Source organism: Cavia porcellus, unplaced genomic scaffold, assembly GCF_034190915.1.
Source record: "Cavia porcellus strain 051 isolate PalLab524CR breed Dunkin Hartley unplaced genomic scaffold, mCavPor4.1 scaffold_4, whole genome shotgun sequence".
Classification (NCBI taxonomy): Eukaryota; Metazoa; Chordata; class Mammalia; order Rodentia; family Caviidae; genus Cavia; species Cavia porcellus.
Genome location: NW_026947487.1, coordinates 23700166 through 23717803, shown reverse-complemented (window position 1 = coordinate 23717803; position 17638 = coordinate 23700166). Strand labels below are relative to the sequence as shown.

General features: G+C 35.7%; 1 protein-coding gene across 16 annotated transcripts in view; it reads right to left on the bottom strand.

The window, feature by feature from the left end:
• The window catches only part of Lmo7 (LIM domain 7), a 192354-nt gene that overhangs the window by 110346 nt on the left and 64370 nt on the right, over positions 1 to 17638 (bottom strand). For all 16 annotated transcript variants that reach the window (XM_063246858.1, XM_063246861.1, XM_063246863.1 and 13 more), the window contains exon 3: positions 8587 to 8656. In XM_063246858.1, the coding sequence (XP_063102928.1) occupies positions 8587 to 8656 (70 nt within the window). The remainder of the gene's footprint in view (positions 1 to 8586; positions 8657 to 17638) is intronic.

Genomic DNA, 17638 nt, shown 5'->3' with positions numbered 1-17638 from the left:
TCTATATGCAAATAAATCATTAGGTAATCAAGAATTTCACAGCCCTACGATTTACAAATTCCTTGATACTCACATAATATATTTCACTCATACTAAAATACAGAGGGTAAACATTATTCTGCTTCGATGGTTCTTTTCCTTATTAGGATATCCCTGCCTGTTTTCTTGGGATTTTGTTTTGATCTTAAGATCAAATAAAGTTTTAGTTTTAGTTTTAGAGTTTTGAGTTTTGAGTTTCAAAGGGTCGAATATAAAACATTTAACAAAGATTAATTTTCTAGAAGATATAAATTCTTAGGTTAGATTTTTTTTTAAACATGGCTTTGGTAAGAACAGAAAGATAGGAAAAATAAGGAGAATATATTTCTTTATGACAACTCAAGCAAGTAAGAAAAGATCTAAAAGAATATAGTTACTGTCTTCCCAAAGAAAATAATCACATAAATGTTTCAAGCCAAGAACTCAATAAATTTCTAAGTCATCTTTCCATTTGTTACTGCTCAGAGGACAATCTTTGTTTTTTCGAGGCCACTCAGCAAAAGTAAGCCTTGACTTACAAAGATAAACACATACAGTTAGTGAGTGAGATGAATTTAAAAGGTATAGCTAACAATGTGTAAGGAAGGAGTAATAGGAAGACATGGCCTACCATAACCACTCAGTTTACGTCACAATACAGAAATTCTTACTGTATTTGACTTGCCTTGGTGTATTTACTCCACACAAACCTCATTCACAGAATGCACTTCCACCCATAAATCTGAGCTGAATGAGTTGAAGCAAACCAACACTCTTCACAGTAGCCTCCGTAGCAAGAGAACTACCTTTCCAAGTAATGCACCCACAGGCTGTATGTGATAACTATAGAAAGAAAAGGGAACCTGGTCCAGTCAGATTCTTTTCTTGGGAATCCCAACAAAGAGACACAAAAAAGCCTCCTGTTGGAAAGGTAACAGAAAAAAAAGTAATCAGAATGTAACTGCCATGTTTATGGCTGAATTATCTGCAGTCTTCAGCTAAATCCTCAATATAAAACACTCCATTTGATTTAGAAACATCTCTCGATTTTGCTACTCAAAAAGTACACACTGAATGTAAAACTGATGAAATCTGACTAAGGACTCTGGATTGTACAAAGTCAGTTTCCTGGTTTTGCAAGATGGTACAGTGGGTGAAACTGGTTGAGGAGTTCACAGAAGGACCTCTTCGTATGACTTGCAACGTTCTGTCAATCTACATTTATTTCACAGTAAAAAGTGCTTTTAAAGAAAGTATTAGTTACCACGCTCCCTATGAAACTTACTGGGAAAGTTTCCTTGCTTCTTCGCAACTTCTGGTGGTCTGCAAGCAATCCTTGATGATCTCTGAGTTGCACATACATCACCCCAATCTCATCTTCACATGGCATTCTTCCTATACATAAGGATTAGGGACCCACTCTTCTCCAGTATGACTTCATCTTAAACTAGTTGCATCATCTACAGCAATCTAATTTCCAAACAAGGTATCATCCTGAGGTACAGAGGTTTAGAATATCCATATATCGTGTGTGCGTGCGTGCGTGCGTGTGTGCGTGCGTGCGTGCGTGCGTGCGTGCGTGTGTGTGTGTGTTGGGTTCAGTTTTGTTTTTTAAGCCAGTGGTCTCACTATATAGTCCGGCCTAGCCTTGAACTTACCATGTAGTTCTAGATTGGCCTCAAACATACATCATTCCCCCTCTCTCAGTCTCTCAAGTGCCAGGATGTAGGCATGCACAGCCATGCACAGCTCCGTATTTTTATGAGGGGACATGACCTATACTCTATAATACTATCCCATCAAAGACTCAATTCTCAATGAAAATAATATTCATTCCTTTAAAAAAAAAAACTTTATATATATGGACATATACAATGATATCTTGATGGCCTAACTCAATTCATTCCAGATTCATGTGCAAACACCAAAAGTTCAACAACTAAAAATATTTCTCCTATAAGAAATAATGGAAAACAAATAACTGACCCTGAGGATCAAAAGTTACATGTATAAATTTATTTTTCCAGGACTTCAACAAATTTCACACTGACTTCTTTCTTTTACTCTATTGTAGTACTGTTTTCCTCCTAGCTTTACTGCTGGTATCACTAACTTTCTTTGGCACCACAGTTATGATACTTTGTACAAATAGAATACAAAAAAGCACATTATGCTGAATGCTTTAATGCACTAACACAAGCGCTGTACAGTGTCTGAGCAAGAGTGGTGCTGAGGCTGAAGCATCGCCCCACAGTGAGACACAAAGCATGACTCCCTCTCAGCCTCGTGCAGGTGTTTTCAAATCTGACTTTTGCTTCAAAGTGAGGAACATCAAGAAAAATTTTTTCCAGCTTTGCTATTCAAGTAGTGGAAAGTTCGAGTTTATAACATAAATATTCAAATATATGCACACATATGTACAAAAATACACTGGTTCATGAACTTAATTCATTCCATGATTCAAGAGAAGATGGCCATGGTCATGTCTGTCACTTGATGCGGAGCTCATGAACAGAAGCAAAATTCTGCCAAACAGTTCTGTTTGTGAACCAAATTGCTTGAGAATCAAATTGGGAACAGAAGCATTTATGAACTGAAGTATTACTGTATTATTATGTTGAGCTCTAGGAATATAAATAACACTAGTATGAAGAGCCTGGCTTAGAATAATCATCTTTTCTCTACAAATACCAAAACTTAAGACTTCTGACATACTCCTTAAGGAATTCTTAAGAGATCCACTTTTATAATCCCATTTTGATTGCTCAATGATGTCTGACACATATCAATACACTTTTAGTTTTCTGTAGCACATTTTTAATGTGGCATTTTCTTGTTCATTTGCTAGTTTATTTGCACACACACCCCACTCTGAAGTGAAAGTTCATATAATGCTCATCTTAGCACCTCAAATACATCCCTATAAACTGTCAACAGGGCCTCAATTATTTCTTGAAAGATGGAACATTCACTGAATATCTGTATGTCAGACTCTATATATAGGCATTATATGTCTTTTAATGTTTACAACAATGCCCTTTTAGATAGCTAGCAAAGCTCTAATTTACACTTGAAATGAAGGCTTTGAGAAGTTCTGATATAACCATCTTGCAAGTATCAGGAGTCAAATGAAACAAGATGCTAATTTCAAATCAATTTGGCTTAGCCCATTCTGCAACTGAAATCACTTACATCCCAATATTCAATTGAAAATACTGTCTTCTATTTGGGAAATCACCCTATTTAACATACTGGGAGTATATTTCATTTCAGGTTCTAAAGATAAAATCTGACTGGAGAGAATTTCTAATACTTAACAGAAATACTTGGGGAGATCTTTGGGCTTAAAAATAAAATATATTTGTATTTGTATCTAATCATACAATCAGAAAATAGAATAAAACCTACAATGGCAACAACAAACCAGAAGATTTCAAGCATTCTAAATATGCAGGATGTTTCAGATCAATACTAATTTCATTTAATTTCCATGTAATTGACCTAGTAAGTTACAGTCTAAAATAGCAAACTATTTCATAGTAACTCAAATCATTTGAAAAGACAGAATCAATTCCAGTACAACTCAAACTTTTAATTTTTATAGAAGTTGCCTTACACAAGTCATTTTCATATAAAAAATTACTTATACTAAATCATTCCTAAAAAGATTTTGAAAGCCAAATTTCTTCCTTCCCTTTCATAATAATATCTTCTGACTCTCTATATATAACGGGTATATATAGTGCTTTTTACCTAACCAAATTTGAGACCAATAAACGTATTAGATCAGTTACCTAGTCATAATAGACACAGAATAGAGGCAACTAAGAATGAATTAATATTAGAACTACATTGGCAAACAGAGCTGAAGATGGCGGATCAGTAAGCAGCAAAATACAGAGTTTCCCTGAGAGAAACAACTCACATGTTGGAATAAAACATCCTGGAGAGGACCAGACAGAGGGAGATGGATCCTCTCGACCCAAAAAGAAACTAAAGGGAAAAGAGCTGGTCAAACATGTGGTCATGGGGCTATCATCAAAGCAGCGCAGATTCATGGCCACACCCCTCTCACTGGAGCCACCCAAACTCAAGATCACAATACATTCGCTGCAGGAGCAGTGGTCATGCTAAAGTTGGGGGTCAACAGAGAAAGGAGCCAATGAAGAGACCTGCGCTAACCCACGGTGAATGCTCACAATAAGACTCTCCCATGGGAAAGGGGTGACCAACTGGACGACATGTTGGAATCGGGCAGGACAGGCCTGCACTAGGAACGGCAGTGACTTCAGTTCGTTGCTCCCTGCCTACAATAGATTGGTGGGATCTACTTGGCCTGGGTCACACCCCTGGCCGGGACCAAGTGAGTTGTCCCAAACCAATTCCGTAAGTGTGGCATACACTAACGTGGTGAAGGCCCCCTCAGGTTGACTGGCTCGAAGGGGAGGAGCCAGCATATACCACCCCTGCTTGCACCTCAGCAAACTAGAGAAAAGCAGAATTCCCTAGCTAGCATGCTTCAGAAGAACCATAGCCAACCAGGAAAAGGGCTGGGACCTCCACTATACACCTATATGGAAGAAACCAAAAACATGACAAGAGAAAGAAATAAGAAAAAGCCCCCAGCCCCCAAACCTGTGAATATTGATCCAGGAGAGGTAAATACAAAAGAGACTGTGAGGGCAGCAAACATGCAATATCAGACAGGGCATCAGCACACATAGACAGATACCTTTGTGACCTCATAGATGAGCTCAAAACTGAAATATTAATTCAAGTAAAGCAAGATTTAAGAAGATTAATAAAAGAAATGCTGAACACCTCTCAGGAAAACACAGACAGAAGAATGGAGGAACACACACAAAAAAGGAGAGAAATGTTCAATGAAGAATATAAATGAAACCTAGAATACATGAAACAGATTCAAAGGGATTACCAGGAAATTAAAAACTCCATTGAAAGCTGGGAAAACTGCATGACAGAAACTAGAGATAGATTAACAAAACTTGAAGATAGTTTTGCAATGTCTGATCACAAAAGGAAAGATCTTTTAAAAATAACAATGAAACAGGCAGTAATGACACAAAGGCTAGAAGACGACAAGAGGATCTACAACGTAAGAATAAAAAATGTGAGTGAAGAAGCAGGGGTACATACAAAGGAACTGCAAAGGCTATTCACAGAAATAACCAAGGAAAACTTCCCAAGCATAGGAAAAGGAAATGATATTCAGAAGTATGCAGCATACAGAACTCCAGCCACCTACAACCAAAACAGAGCTACATCCAGACATAATAATCAAGATCCCAGAAATTCATCGTAAGAACAGAGTATTAAAAGCCATCAGAGAAAAGAAACAGATCACCTATAAAGGAAAACCCATCAAAATCACAGCAGACTTCTCAACACAAACCATCAAACAAGAAGAGCTTGGAGCAACATACTTGAAGCTCTGAAAGAAAATAACCTCCAGCCCAGATTGATGTATCCTCCAAACTGCCTCTCAAAATTAATGGAGAAACAAGATGCTTCCATGACAAAGAGGAAGTGGGGGAATTCATGACCACCAATCCAACCCTACAAAAAATACTGAAGGATATTCTAGAGAGAGGAAAAAAATACTAAGATTTCAGAAACAGTGGCAGAGAAGCCCCAATGAACAGGGCAGACAGTGGAATGAAAGAGAAAAGTAGACAACCAGTGGCAGAAAAACAGCATAGCAGAAACGAGGCAGAGAAGGTTGGCTAAAATCTCTAACATAGATGGCCTTGATACACTAACAAAAGAAACACAGGAAGAGTAGATCACAAGATAGGGTCCACTGAGATGCTCTGTATAGGAAATATAATTAACCTGAAAGAGGGTTTATGGACCTAAAATCAAATACGAGAAAATAATGCTCTATGTGAAAAGGAACCAGAGAGAAATAAGGGCAACTTGACCAGCACCTGCAGATAGATTTGAAAGATATGATATTTTTGTGCAATAGAGAAATACTCAGCTATAATAAAAGAAAACCTTGAGGCTTTTGTAGGTAAAGGAATACAACTTGAGATCAAGTCCAGGAGAGTGAAGGTTTGGAACCACTTAGGTAAACAGCAGGTTGCCTCCCTAATCTAAAAACTGAAGGAATTGGTGGGACCCAAAATGTGCAGTGCACCCTGTGGGAGTGAAAGGTGAGGAATTGTCTAAAAAAGGAAGGCAGAGGAAATTGTTAATAGTGTATCAGGATTTAAAATCCACATTACTCTCACTGCTCTGTTTAGATGGATTATATTCTGTTCCAATTTGTCTACTTGTACTAGATTAGCTATCCCAAAAATAGCAGAATATAGTATAGTAATCATCCTTATTTTCCTATTAACTTAATTTGAAGCCCTGTATAACTTATACTCTTATTATGACTGATTTTATTTGAATCTGGTTTGTTAGATTGCTATTTTATATTGACTGATTTAATATCAAATCTGAGAGTATAGGCAGCTACACTGAAAATGACAGGATTCACTAGGATTCCCACTCTGATTTGATTATTACCTGCTTTTGAAGCCTTGTAATGTCTCCAATGTTTCATCTTTATTAATACTGTTATGTACTGCTATACTCAATTATCCTATGCTTGACAATATAGACAATTATATTGAGACAAGAGACATCACAGTAACCATCGTAGATCACCTTGTATTGTGGTTTATGACATTTTCATTTCATGTTTTTCTATGAATTTGTTTTGTCTTGCTTTGTTTTATTTTTCCCACTAATATATAAAGGTTAAATATACATGTAGAAACTCACACATGTGTAGAACTTATAAACAGTCTATGACAACTGATTATATAATGCATGATGAAATGAACAACTACTTTGAAGAAAAAGTGACTATAGTACCAGTACTGACTCCATAGCGTCATGATTTGAAATCCAGCAATACTATTATTCTTTGTTCAGAGTGATTTTAGCCCATTTTGTTTGAATTTCAACATACATGAAGGTATGGACAACTATTTTGAAGAGAATGAGAGACACTATGACAACCATTGTTGACTTCCCTATTGTCTGGTCTTGAAGACCTAAAACACCTTCATCATTTTGTTCTGATCAGTTTTATACTATGTTACTTTGTATGAACTGTATGTGAAAATATGAACAACTATGTCACTGTATGTGAAAATATGAACAACTATCTGAAAGAAAGAGACAATCTGATAGATAGTGAAGATCTGTGGTTGTCTTGCTTTGAAATTTATGTCTCTTACATTGCTTTCTTACGTTCTGCTTTGTTCTATTTTAGTTGTGTTTAATTTTACCCTCTTTAAAATAAAAAAGAACTATATTGGCAACTTTAGATATATTCTACACTTCAAATGAAAACTACAAAAACTTTTCATTTTTTCGCTCCTACAGAAGTATTTTCCCAATAATAAACACTTTGCAAAACTTATCATTCTCAAGATTTTGATGAACTTTATATGCCTTCTGCAAACCCATAAACCTGGCCACTAAACTATAGTACTCATACTGTTAATATCTATAAACACATGAATGGCTGAACAAAAGCTTTTTCAATGTCTATTACAGACACTGCAACCATTCCAAAGACAATTAGTTTTTCAATCATTAGCTGTCTTAAAGTTCAATGTTTTGTGAAAATTTTTCTGACTCATATCATCAGCACTGATTTTTTTTAGGATTTCTAAGCTTTTGTAAATTATCTATTAATTACACTGTTACAAATTATTTCTAAAAACAGCTTCTGTTATTACTGCTCATGACCCATCAAAATAACTGTATAATGATGGTGCAGTGTACTTTTCATACATGAAATTCTGTGTTTAAAGCTAGAAGGAATCTAGCTTTATGGATATGACTGTGGTAAAGACATTTGTACTTATACAATGTAACAGAGGATATTAGTAGGAAACTTACTATATAAAGCAAAATACCTAATAGGTTTTAAATATATTTGAAAATATCCTTAAGAGCTACATGATAAATGAAAGTAACATATGAACTGAAAGCAGCAGAAACATGCCTGTGAGTCCAGGAGCTCATGTCGTCAGCTCAAAAGCAACATACGCAGATCTGAGCTTTTGAAAAATTTAACCTACGTACATTAATACTAGGTAGAAGAAAGAAGCCAAGAAAGGGAGTATGCCAAGTTTGAGGCCAAAAAAAAAAAATTAAAAGAATCAAAACAAACAATAAATGCTTTCCAACAGAAGGGACATAAAGGAACTGACATGTATGGAGGACACAGCTAAAGATACTTTTCTTCAGAAAAAAAAAAAATCTAATTTCTATAGTAATTGCAGGTAAGAGAATCCAGGCCCACCTTTTTTACATTCCCAAGACAAAAAAAAAAAAATCTAGTTTTGAAGTGAGAACAATAAAAACTCCCCCTTCTAGCTACTCTGACACATACAGTATACTATCATTAACTATAGTCACCCTACTGTGCAATAAAACACCAGCACTACACCATATTGTACCCCATAAATATGCACAATTATTTGTCAAAAATAAAAGTTAAAAAAATAGATATAGTTTTAAAGATAATTTATTACTTACCAACCCTGCTATTGGTGTGGACAGTCGATTGATCTTCTTAATGATGCCAGGTTTAAGCTTATTAATCAAACTGAAATTAAACAAAGAAATAATATATGCAATTAAAAGACTGTCAATGAGTTCAATGTCCTTTGAAGCATTCTCATAAGTACCATGTACCACTACTGCAGCCCCAATGTATTATTCTGGGCCAAGAGCCTAACAGAAAGAAAGCAACAACCACAAAAACAAGTCAAGAAAGAGACAAGAATTCTGCTGCACACAAAGATGAAATGGCCTTCTCAGGGCTCTACACATATACTTCTATATACCAACCCAGGTAGTTTCACATTTATAATATATAGCCAGCTTAAGAAACTCTTCATTATAATTTAGTTCACTTGCCCCTAAGAACACTTTTTCTTAATAAAAAAAATTTTTTTTCTTCTCAAACTTATTTTTAAAAAGATAGCTTAAAAACCATATTGTTTTTGACACATTTACAGGGTGCAGGAAAACTTATTAACATACTTAATTAGTTAGTGCTACCTCAGTTTAAGCCCAGGATTGGTTGCTTTGTTATCAAAGCAGAATGACAGAATGAAAATTAAATGCACCAGGGATTCCAGAGTCTAACACTGGATTAGTGTGCTAGACACTGCAAAGATACCTATGCCTCTATACTCTACAACTAAAAAAAGAAACTCAGCTTTCACAACCACACTTATAATTTTGCTTCTAAATCTGTATTATAAATTCAATGTTTTGTTGTTCAGTGATACAGTGCCAGGCCATGTAGTAATTCAATACTATAATAATGTTTTTCTACTAATGTAAGCTTGGATAATTAATCATTAATCACTGTCAAAAAACAGCATTTTGAAATAATAATTTCCTGTTCAGTAATTCATCCACAAAGTAAATCTTTATTTGTAACAGAGCTGCAACTGGAAAGCAAACAAAGGCGGAAAAAGATCGAATAATCTAATTTATTAGTCTCCTCTTCATAATGGGCAAAAGGAAGACAAACAAACCAAAAAAAGAACCCTGAAACTTGTGGAATGTCACTCCTTCAACATTCCAGAGATTTACATATAATTAAGTCTCAAAAGACTTTAAAATGTTGTTTAACAGGATTCAAAATTACAAAGCAGTAGCTTATAAAGATTTAGATTGTCAAACAAAAGATGTTTTTCTATTTTAGTAGCTTGTGCACACTTAAGATTTTTACACATCTTAATACAGGTAATAAAGCCATCCCTGCATTTTTTGTTTGTTTTTAGATCTGTTGCACTGGGGATTGAATATACAGGCTTGTGCATATACTGTTAGTCATGAGCTCTACCACTTACACTCTCAATCCCACCGCCCAACTTTAAGTATTTCCTACAACTATTATTCTGATTCCTAATTTCTGATTTGTGTACTTAAAGGCTTATAGAAAGTCCTTCCTTCTGCCACCTTATTTTCTCTGATCACTAGTGGAGGGTCAAGAAAAAAACTTAGCAGATTTATAGGAAATGACAATTCCAAATTAATTCTTGTAACTGTCCCCTCCTAACTGGGTATTTCTGTAATTTAACTACCGGTGGCATTCTTGCAATGCACAGAAGAACTAGTAACTAAAGTACTACTTAGTAGGAACATAATTCTGGCATAGTATAAATCAAGAAATTATATCCAGTTGTCGACCACCAGTATGGCAATTAATTTCTTAGAGTAACTTTTAAAGTATAATATTTCAGTAATATCAATTAGAGACTAGTATGAGTTGGGCAACATATAAGATATCAGGAGAGTCTGGCAACACTCATTCAGAGAAAGAGCATCATAAATTCCTGCTCCACCTATTTGAGTCACTGGTGACTCTGACCAGGTCATTTGGGTTTACCTGCTCAAATCGCTTCTCTCTTTTTATTACAGAGTTAGTAATTTCAAAAGCATTTTTTTACAACATGGTTTCTGAAATGAATCATAGAAGAGTTTAGTTTCAATTAGGCAGCCAGGGGAAGGACTGGATAGAGGTCAAGAAAACAGCATAGATAAACGATGTCTCCCAATAATGAGTTAGCTGACTCCTCCCTCACTGGGAGGTTCTGCCACAGCTAGCACTTACAAGCAACATACACATAACAGATTAGCCTTCCTTCTCCACTCCCGCACTTTACTACATATGTGCAAATGCGGAAATGACACAAGGGAAAAACAGTACTCTGGTGACCCATAAGCCACCCTTTAAAAGCTGAGTCACCAAAGGAAAATGTTTTATTTTCATTGTCATAATGATCATCAGTTGTAACCAAGAGAATGCGGAGGAAATGCACATATGATTCAGGCCAATACAGAGCATCCGATCAAATTATGAATATCCTTTTCACACACAAAAGAAGAACTTTCAGATATTTTTTCCCAAGTGATATGAAACAATAAATTTTGGTGAAATTTAAATCTACCTAATGAGTAAAGGCAGAATCCCATGTCAAATCAAATACAAGTACCATCTATGAAAATACTCTTTTACAAACAGAAATTCTCTGTGTAAATATTCTTAGATTTCGCACATGGAATTTATAAAGGCAACAGTGCCTTCGGGTCTCTGGCTCTATTCAAGAATCTGATAGGACTGTGCACGTAGCTCAGTGGTAGAGCACTCTGGCTTAATATAAGACTCTGAGTTCCTTCCCCAGAATGGGGGATGTGGATCAGGTAACATGGTAACATTCAACTTTTCATGTTCCAGAATCTAGAATTAGTCATGGGACTATTTTCTCTGTCACTACCACAGGTTTCATCCATCCAGCCCTCAGTAGAATAAACTCTACATCCCCAAGCTTCCCCTGAGGCCATGGCATAAACCTGGCTGCATACTTGCTTAATATGTCAGAGATTTGCTCTTTTTTAAAATTAATATCAAAACAGAAAGCATCTAGTAATCTGATGCCTCCTGTGGAGCACTTACAATAAGCCCTGCAAACCCTCTTTTCTCAAGCTCATTCCTCACCACAGTCTAAATGTATGTCCCCTAAAATTCCTATGTTGAAATTCTAGCTTTCAATATGATGGTATTTGGAGGTGGAGACTTTGGAAGATGACTAGGTCATGTGGGCTATGTGCTATGAATGAGACTAATTTCCTTATAAAGACCCCTGCCCTTCTATCACATGAAGTTACTATAAGAAGACATCTGCCAGTGAAGATACCAGACACCAGGTGTCTGCAGATGTCTTGATCTTGGACATCCCAGGCTGCAGACTGGTGAGAATAAATTTTTGCCATGTTTATGTTTCTCAGTTAATGTGACTTTTGTCATCATAGCACAAAGGGTCTAAGCCCTCAAATTGTCTTTTTTCTTCCCCCAACCCCAATTATATTGAATACTCCCTCCAAAAGGGCTGAGTTATATAATAATAGATATTACAAAGTTGGCTCTGTTCCCAGGCCTTGCTATCGGTAAAAGTGTTGTGACATAATGTAACCCACACATGACACTCTGAAAACCATCCATAAAGCTCAGCTATAAAAAGGTCTTAGCAAGAACTAGAATTTAATGCTCTACTCTCTGTTAACCCCCAGAAACCAGTTCCAAATGTCAACCTTCATTTCTTATTTTTTTGGAAAGCTCTTCTGGTATAGAACAAAATTCAGAAACACATTTTCATTTCCCACTTTCCAAGATTTTCAAAATGAACAAAAAACACTGACATGGAAAAATCCATCAACACACTAAATAAACTTTTTAACCTATAAATTATTATAGTAGTGATTCATACACATTTCTAGTATCTTTTCATCATGCAACAGCAGGATTCTGGGTTCATATCCTAGTTCTGCCATATAACTATTAAGTATAGTTACCAAATTCCTCTCCATCCCTTTGTGCACATGAGGAGGAGAGGTTCTCCTCTTACAGCTTCTACAGTGGTTGGCTCTGATTTTTGCCACAGTCAAAATGCTTTGATGTATTTGTCCACCTTCATTTTAGTTTCTACTACCTCATTTCTAAAAATGAAAAATAAAATCATTTGTGTTAGGCTACGATCCTTATCTGGAAAGAAATGTGGCAACATGAACTGATACATGTTTCATCAGCAGGCAAATTTTCCATACCTTTCACATGACACTTTCAATCGCAGTACTCTGTTTCTCTCTGCATAGCAGATACCTGCCACGTATCTTCCTACTGTGCTGCAAGCTTTTCCAACTACTTTGTGGGGAGGAGGTAGTACTGAGTATTGAACCTTTGCTCCTTACATCACCAGCCCTTTTTTATTTTGATAGGGTTTTGCCAAGTAAACCGCCCAGGCCAAGTTCAAATTTGCAATCTTCCTGCATCAGCCTATCAGATTGCTAAAATTTTAAGCATAACTACTACTCTTAATGATTTTTAAAACTTTTACCAACTTGACACATTCCAAATATTTATGCTGTTTTCAATAGTTCCCATTATGAAGCTCTTTATAAAACATATCTTTGTTTACTTAGTCTTTGCTTAGAACAGATTCCCAAAAGGAGGATTTGTGATTTGTATGAAAAATGTATTTCTTATTTTAATGAACAAAATAGCACAAAATTATTTAATAAGTATTATGGTTTGAGCCTAGGTGACCCCTTGAAAAGCATCACACTGTCAGAGGTGGGGCTTTTTCAGAGGTGGCTGGATCTAGGTGTGTGATGCTGGAACTGATTTATGGTACAATGCTAGGTTCAAGGGCACTAGGATTAAGGGTGTAAGCAGCCTGGATAAAATATAAGGGACAGAAAGAGCTGTGGTCGTGCTCTGTTGCTTTTGCTGTCTTCTGCATGCAATGAGCTGTTTAAGAGTGTGCGATTACTGTATCAGTCCACTAACTGATACAGTCATCACACACTGGTTTGGCACTGCCCTAATTCCAGCAGCTGCCTAGATACAATACAAAAGCAACAGAAAGCAATGCTGTTAAGATCCTTTGCTGCTTTGCTATAGTCTGCCTACCATGAACTATTCTCTCCTGCTAAGCCACTCTGCTTTGGAGCCGGCTGATCATGGATGGAAACCTCTACAAACTGTGAGCTAAATAAATCTTTCCTCCCTTAACTCTGGGTGTGAGGTATTTTGTCTCAACAGTAAGAAAAGTAACTAAGACAATACATACTGTAAAGTTGTTTTTCACAGAGTTGTACCAGCTTGTATTTAGTCATTTGGAAATTATAAAGCAGTTGCCATCTTTTTTCTTTGAGGGGGTTTGCAGGTGGGTGCACTAGAGAGCAAACCTAGAGCCATTCACACACTAACCTAAGCACATGTTCTACTACTAAGCTACAGTCCCAAATCTATTACCTTGCTTAACAGAGTTTTATTACTACTAGTGTCGACCAAAAAAAGTATCTACTTGTAATACAATTATTTCTTTTCCTTAATTAAGTTTTTTGGTACATTTTAGGTATACATAATGATCACATTCATCATAGGGAATCTGTACCTGTACATGATATATTTTGATTTTTTCCCCTCATTCCCTTCTCCCCTCACCTAAACCCCCTTTCCCTCCTTATTTATAAAAGCTTTACTTTCCTTGCTCATGAATATAAAGATTTGTTTGTCAATAATACATTCTTATTTGTGAAGTATTTGATCATATCTTGTTCATTTGTCTACTGATGTTTTAATTTGTATATTTTACCATTTCATTTGGGGGCCAGATAATCTCTGAGTAATCTTAAAATATTTTTAATTGTCAGAACATATTTTTTCCTCTTTTTTCTTGTATCTTTTTAAAATTTTAGAATTTTACCTTAAAAGACTTTTTTAAAACTCTTCAAATATATTTTTCAGCTTTTACATTATCTTAATCTAGACTATAGTTTAGATGGTAATTTTTTAAACTAATTCTTAGCTCATCACATGTTATCACATGTTAAATGATTCATTGCTTTCATACTCTCATATCATAGATTCCTATATGTAAAAAATATATTTCTGGACCTCTCTTCTATTAATATGTATGTTTATAAATTAATTCATACTTATGTACTCTGTTATGTGTCATAATATTAAAATGGGCAATTTCCACAGAAATTTTTATTTTTATTTTTCCTCACTTGTTTATTCTCACAAATTAAACTTGAAAGATTCCTCGTGTCAGAAAAATCTAGATTTTGTATGAGTATTGGAGTAAAACTATGTATCAATTAGTATCTGTGGGCTTATACAAAAAGGTTACTCATCATTTCATTTTTAAGTTCTATAGCTTACAGTTTTATCCATGTGAGCTCATGTCACTTTTTGACTGATAAATGGTAGGCAAATAAAAATTCTCAAATTAAGTCTCTCATTAAAGGTTATTATTACAGTTTTAATTTGTGTATTATCATTATATATTTGTCTTTCTTATCCATTTCTTTTTGCTTAATTTATCTCTTATACTCTTAGCATAATTCATACTTATAATTTTGTAGGAAAAACAAGTTTTCCATGTGTTCACTTGACATCCTCCATTATATCAAAAACCCACTTCAATAAGTTCTTACCCATCAACTTCATTATAAGTTGTTTGGATCACAGACATATAACCCATGTACTGCTCCTTTCTGTTTTTGGTAAACTGTCCTTCTCATTTACTTCTTAGAGCCCTGTGACTAAAATGCAGATTTAGGTAGAGTAAGAAAAAACACTGCTAATGTTCAGGAAACTCATGAAGCATAAAAGATTGTGTTTTCTTCTCCCAAATTTGAAGCTGTCATATTAAAAAAAAAAAAAAAAAACTGCAAAACCTTAAGTCTATATAATATGGCTAACCTAACAGAAGGACATTTTCAGGTTGATGTTTGCCAAGCAGTCCTTCAACTTGATATAATTCTTTAAAAATATATGTGTTTTGCTATATATTATGGTTTACATTAAGACTATATTACCTGGGGGCTGGGGATTTAGCTCAGCGGCATAAGCGCCTGCCTTGCAAGCAGACAGTCGTGAGTTTGATCCCTGGAACCGATAAAAAGGAAAAAGACAAAAAAAAAAAAAAAAAAAGACTATCTTACCCAAATTCTAATGCATTAGAGGCAACCTTTTTGTGAGAGAACTAGACCATGAGAGTGTGATAGCTGACTTGCTCTTCCAAGGAGGGGCCTGTAACCCATGGGAGAGGTGTGTCACTGAAAGCCTGACCTATATTACTCTCCTCGGCAACTTCTTTCACTCTCTGCTTCCTCACCACCATGACATGAGTAGCTTTTGTCTGCACCAGGACCTTCCATCATGCTATTTCTGCCTTGGCACTTGCCAACCATGGACTAAAAGTTCTGAAACTGTGAGCTAACATAAACGTCTCCTTTAAATTGTGGGTGTCAGATATTCTGTCTCGGCAACAATAACAGTAATAAGACTGCAGATATTAAATTACGGATAAAATGAACCAGTGAAGCTAACAAAAGGTGGGGCATGCCGATGCTAATCATAAAAACTACCATGAAGAGAAAGCAGTTTAAAAATGTTTAATGGCCTCTACAAATTTGAATTTGACCCTTCACATCTTGGTTACCTATTACTGGCTGGATTATCAAGTAACACAGAAACCTCAACGTTTATTTTCGTCACTGTGAAGTGAAGGAAAACTTTTCACTCTTTAAATTTCAAAAGGCTATACTAATGGACCAGGTCAACACACTGTGTCAGCTTGCTGGAGTGTTGTGTATGAGCTGTCTTCCTCCTGAAATTCAAATCCAGAAACAGCTCAAGAGCTCAAAAGCCTTCACCATCACACACAGAGTTGCCCATGGAGCACTATACAGCAAGCAGTCCAAGGGCCTACCACATCCCTGGTACTCTGTGTGGAAGTCTCTGATGGGAAGACAGACAAAGCTTTCTCAGCATGGATTACAACAAACAAAGTTGTGTTGTCCAATGGCTTTAAAAAGTCACTTGAGTTTCCCAACAATAAATAATGTTTGTAAATTTCTATTCTTCTGTCAGTGTGTCTCTGATAAATTATTATGATACGTTAGGCAATGTAATAGTCACAAAGCAGATACAAAGAAATAGCACTTCTTGTACCAAGAGACTAACATCTTGCCCCAGTCTTCCTATGCAGCAAACAAAGCAAAAGAAAACTGGATGCCAGTGTGAGAATTTTTTTCAATAATATGAGCCACATCTTCAAAAGGGCACAAACTTCTGGTATGTGTGGTCAACAAGGGCAGAGCAAAAGCTTGGGACCATTCCAGGAAAAGGAAGTATAGACTGACCCTCAATAATACATCCAATCAGACTAACTTCTAACAAACTTTCTTGTTTAATTGAGAAATAAAGAATGTTTTCACCTAAGTATTTCCAAGACTACCATCACAGAGTGAGTAACTGGAAATTACTGTTATTACCAGCCAGGTAGGCTTGAACCAAATACAGGAATTCTGCCAGGGCTGCCAGCAAAACAGGGCTATAAACATTTATGTAGTGGTAAATCTCTTAAAATATATTTATATGGGGGCTGGGGATTTAGCTCAGAGGCATAAGCGCCTGCCTTGCAAGCAGGCAGTCGTGAGTTCGATCCCTGATACCGATAAAAAGGAAAAAGACCAAAAAAAAAAAAAAAAAAAAAAAAAAAATATATATATATATATATATATATATATATATATATACACACATATATATATTTATATGTATTATAAAATACATAACAGGATGGTCCCTGGAACACTACCCCTGAAAAGACAAGGCAGATTAATGATACTCTTAATAAAATTTATAGAAAATTAACATGAGCTGCAATCATTCATTTTTGTCAATCCTTTTGTTAATTAGAAAAAATCTGATTTGTTCCCATTTCATTATTTAGTAAAGTCAGAAGACACTATATGTCTAAAATAAACAGCAAAAAGATTGCTGTACTGACTTCCACTAGTGGAATATGATTTAGCCCTCTACTTACTGGGTCTCACCCTCAGTCAAACTAAATGTAATGAAAATGATTAATATGAACACATTAACTTTAAGTGTCATTCACAGCAGAAGTCAACAAATGCCCCAAAATACCCTTGTACTGAGATATGCAATGTGCCCAAATCCTCAGCACCGTTTATGCCCAATTTAGATGTT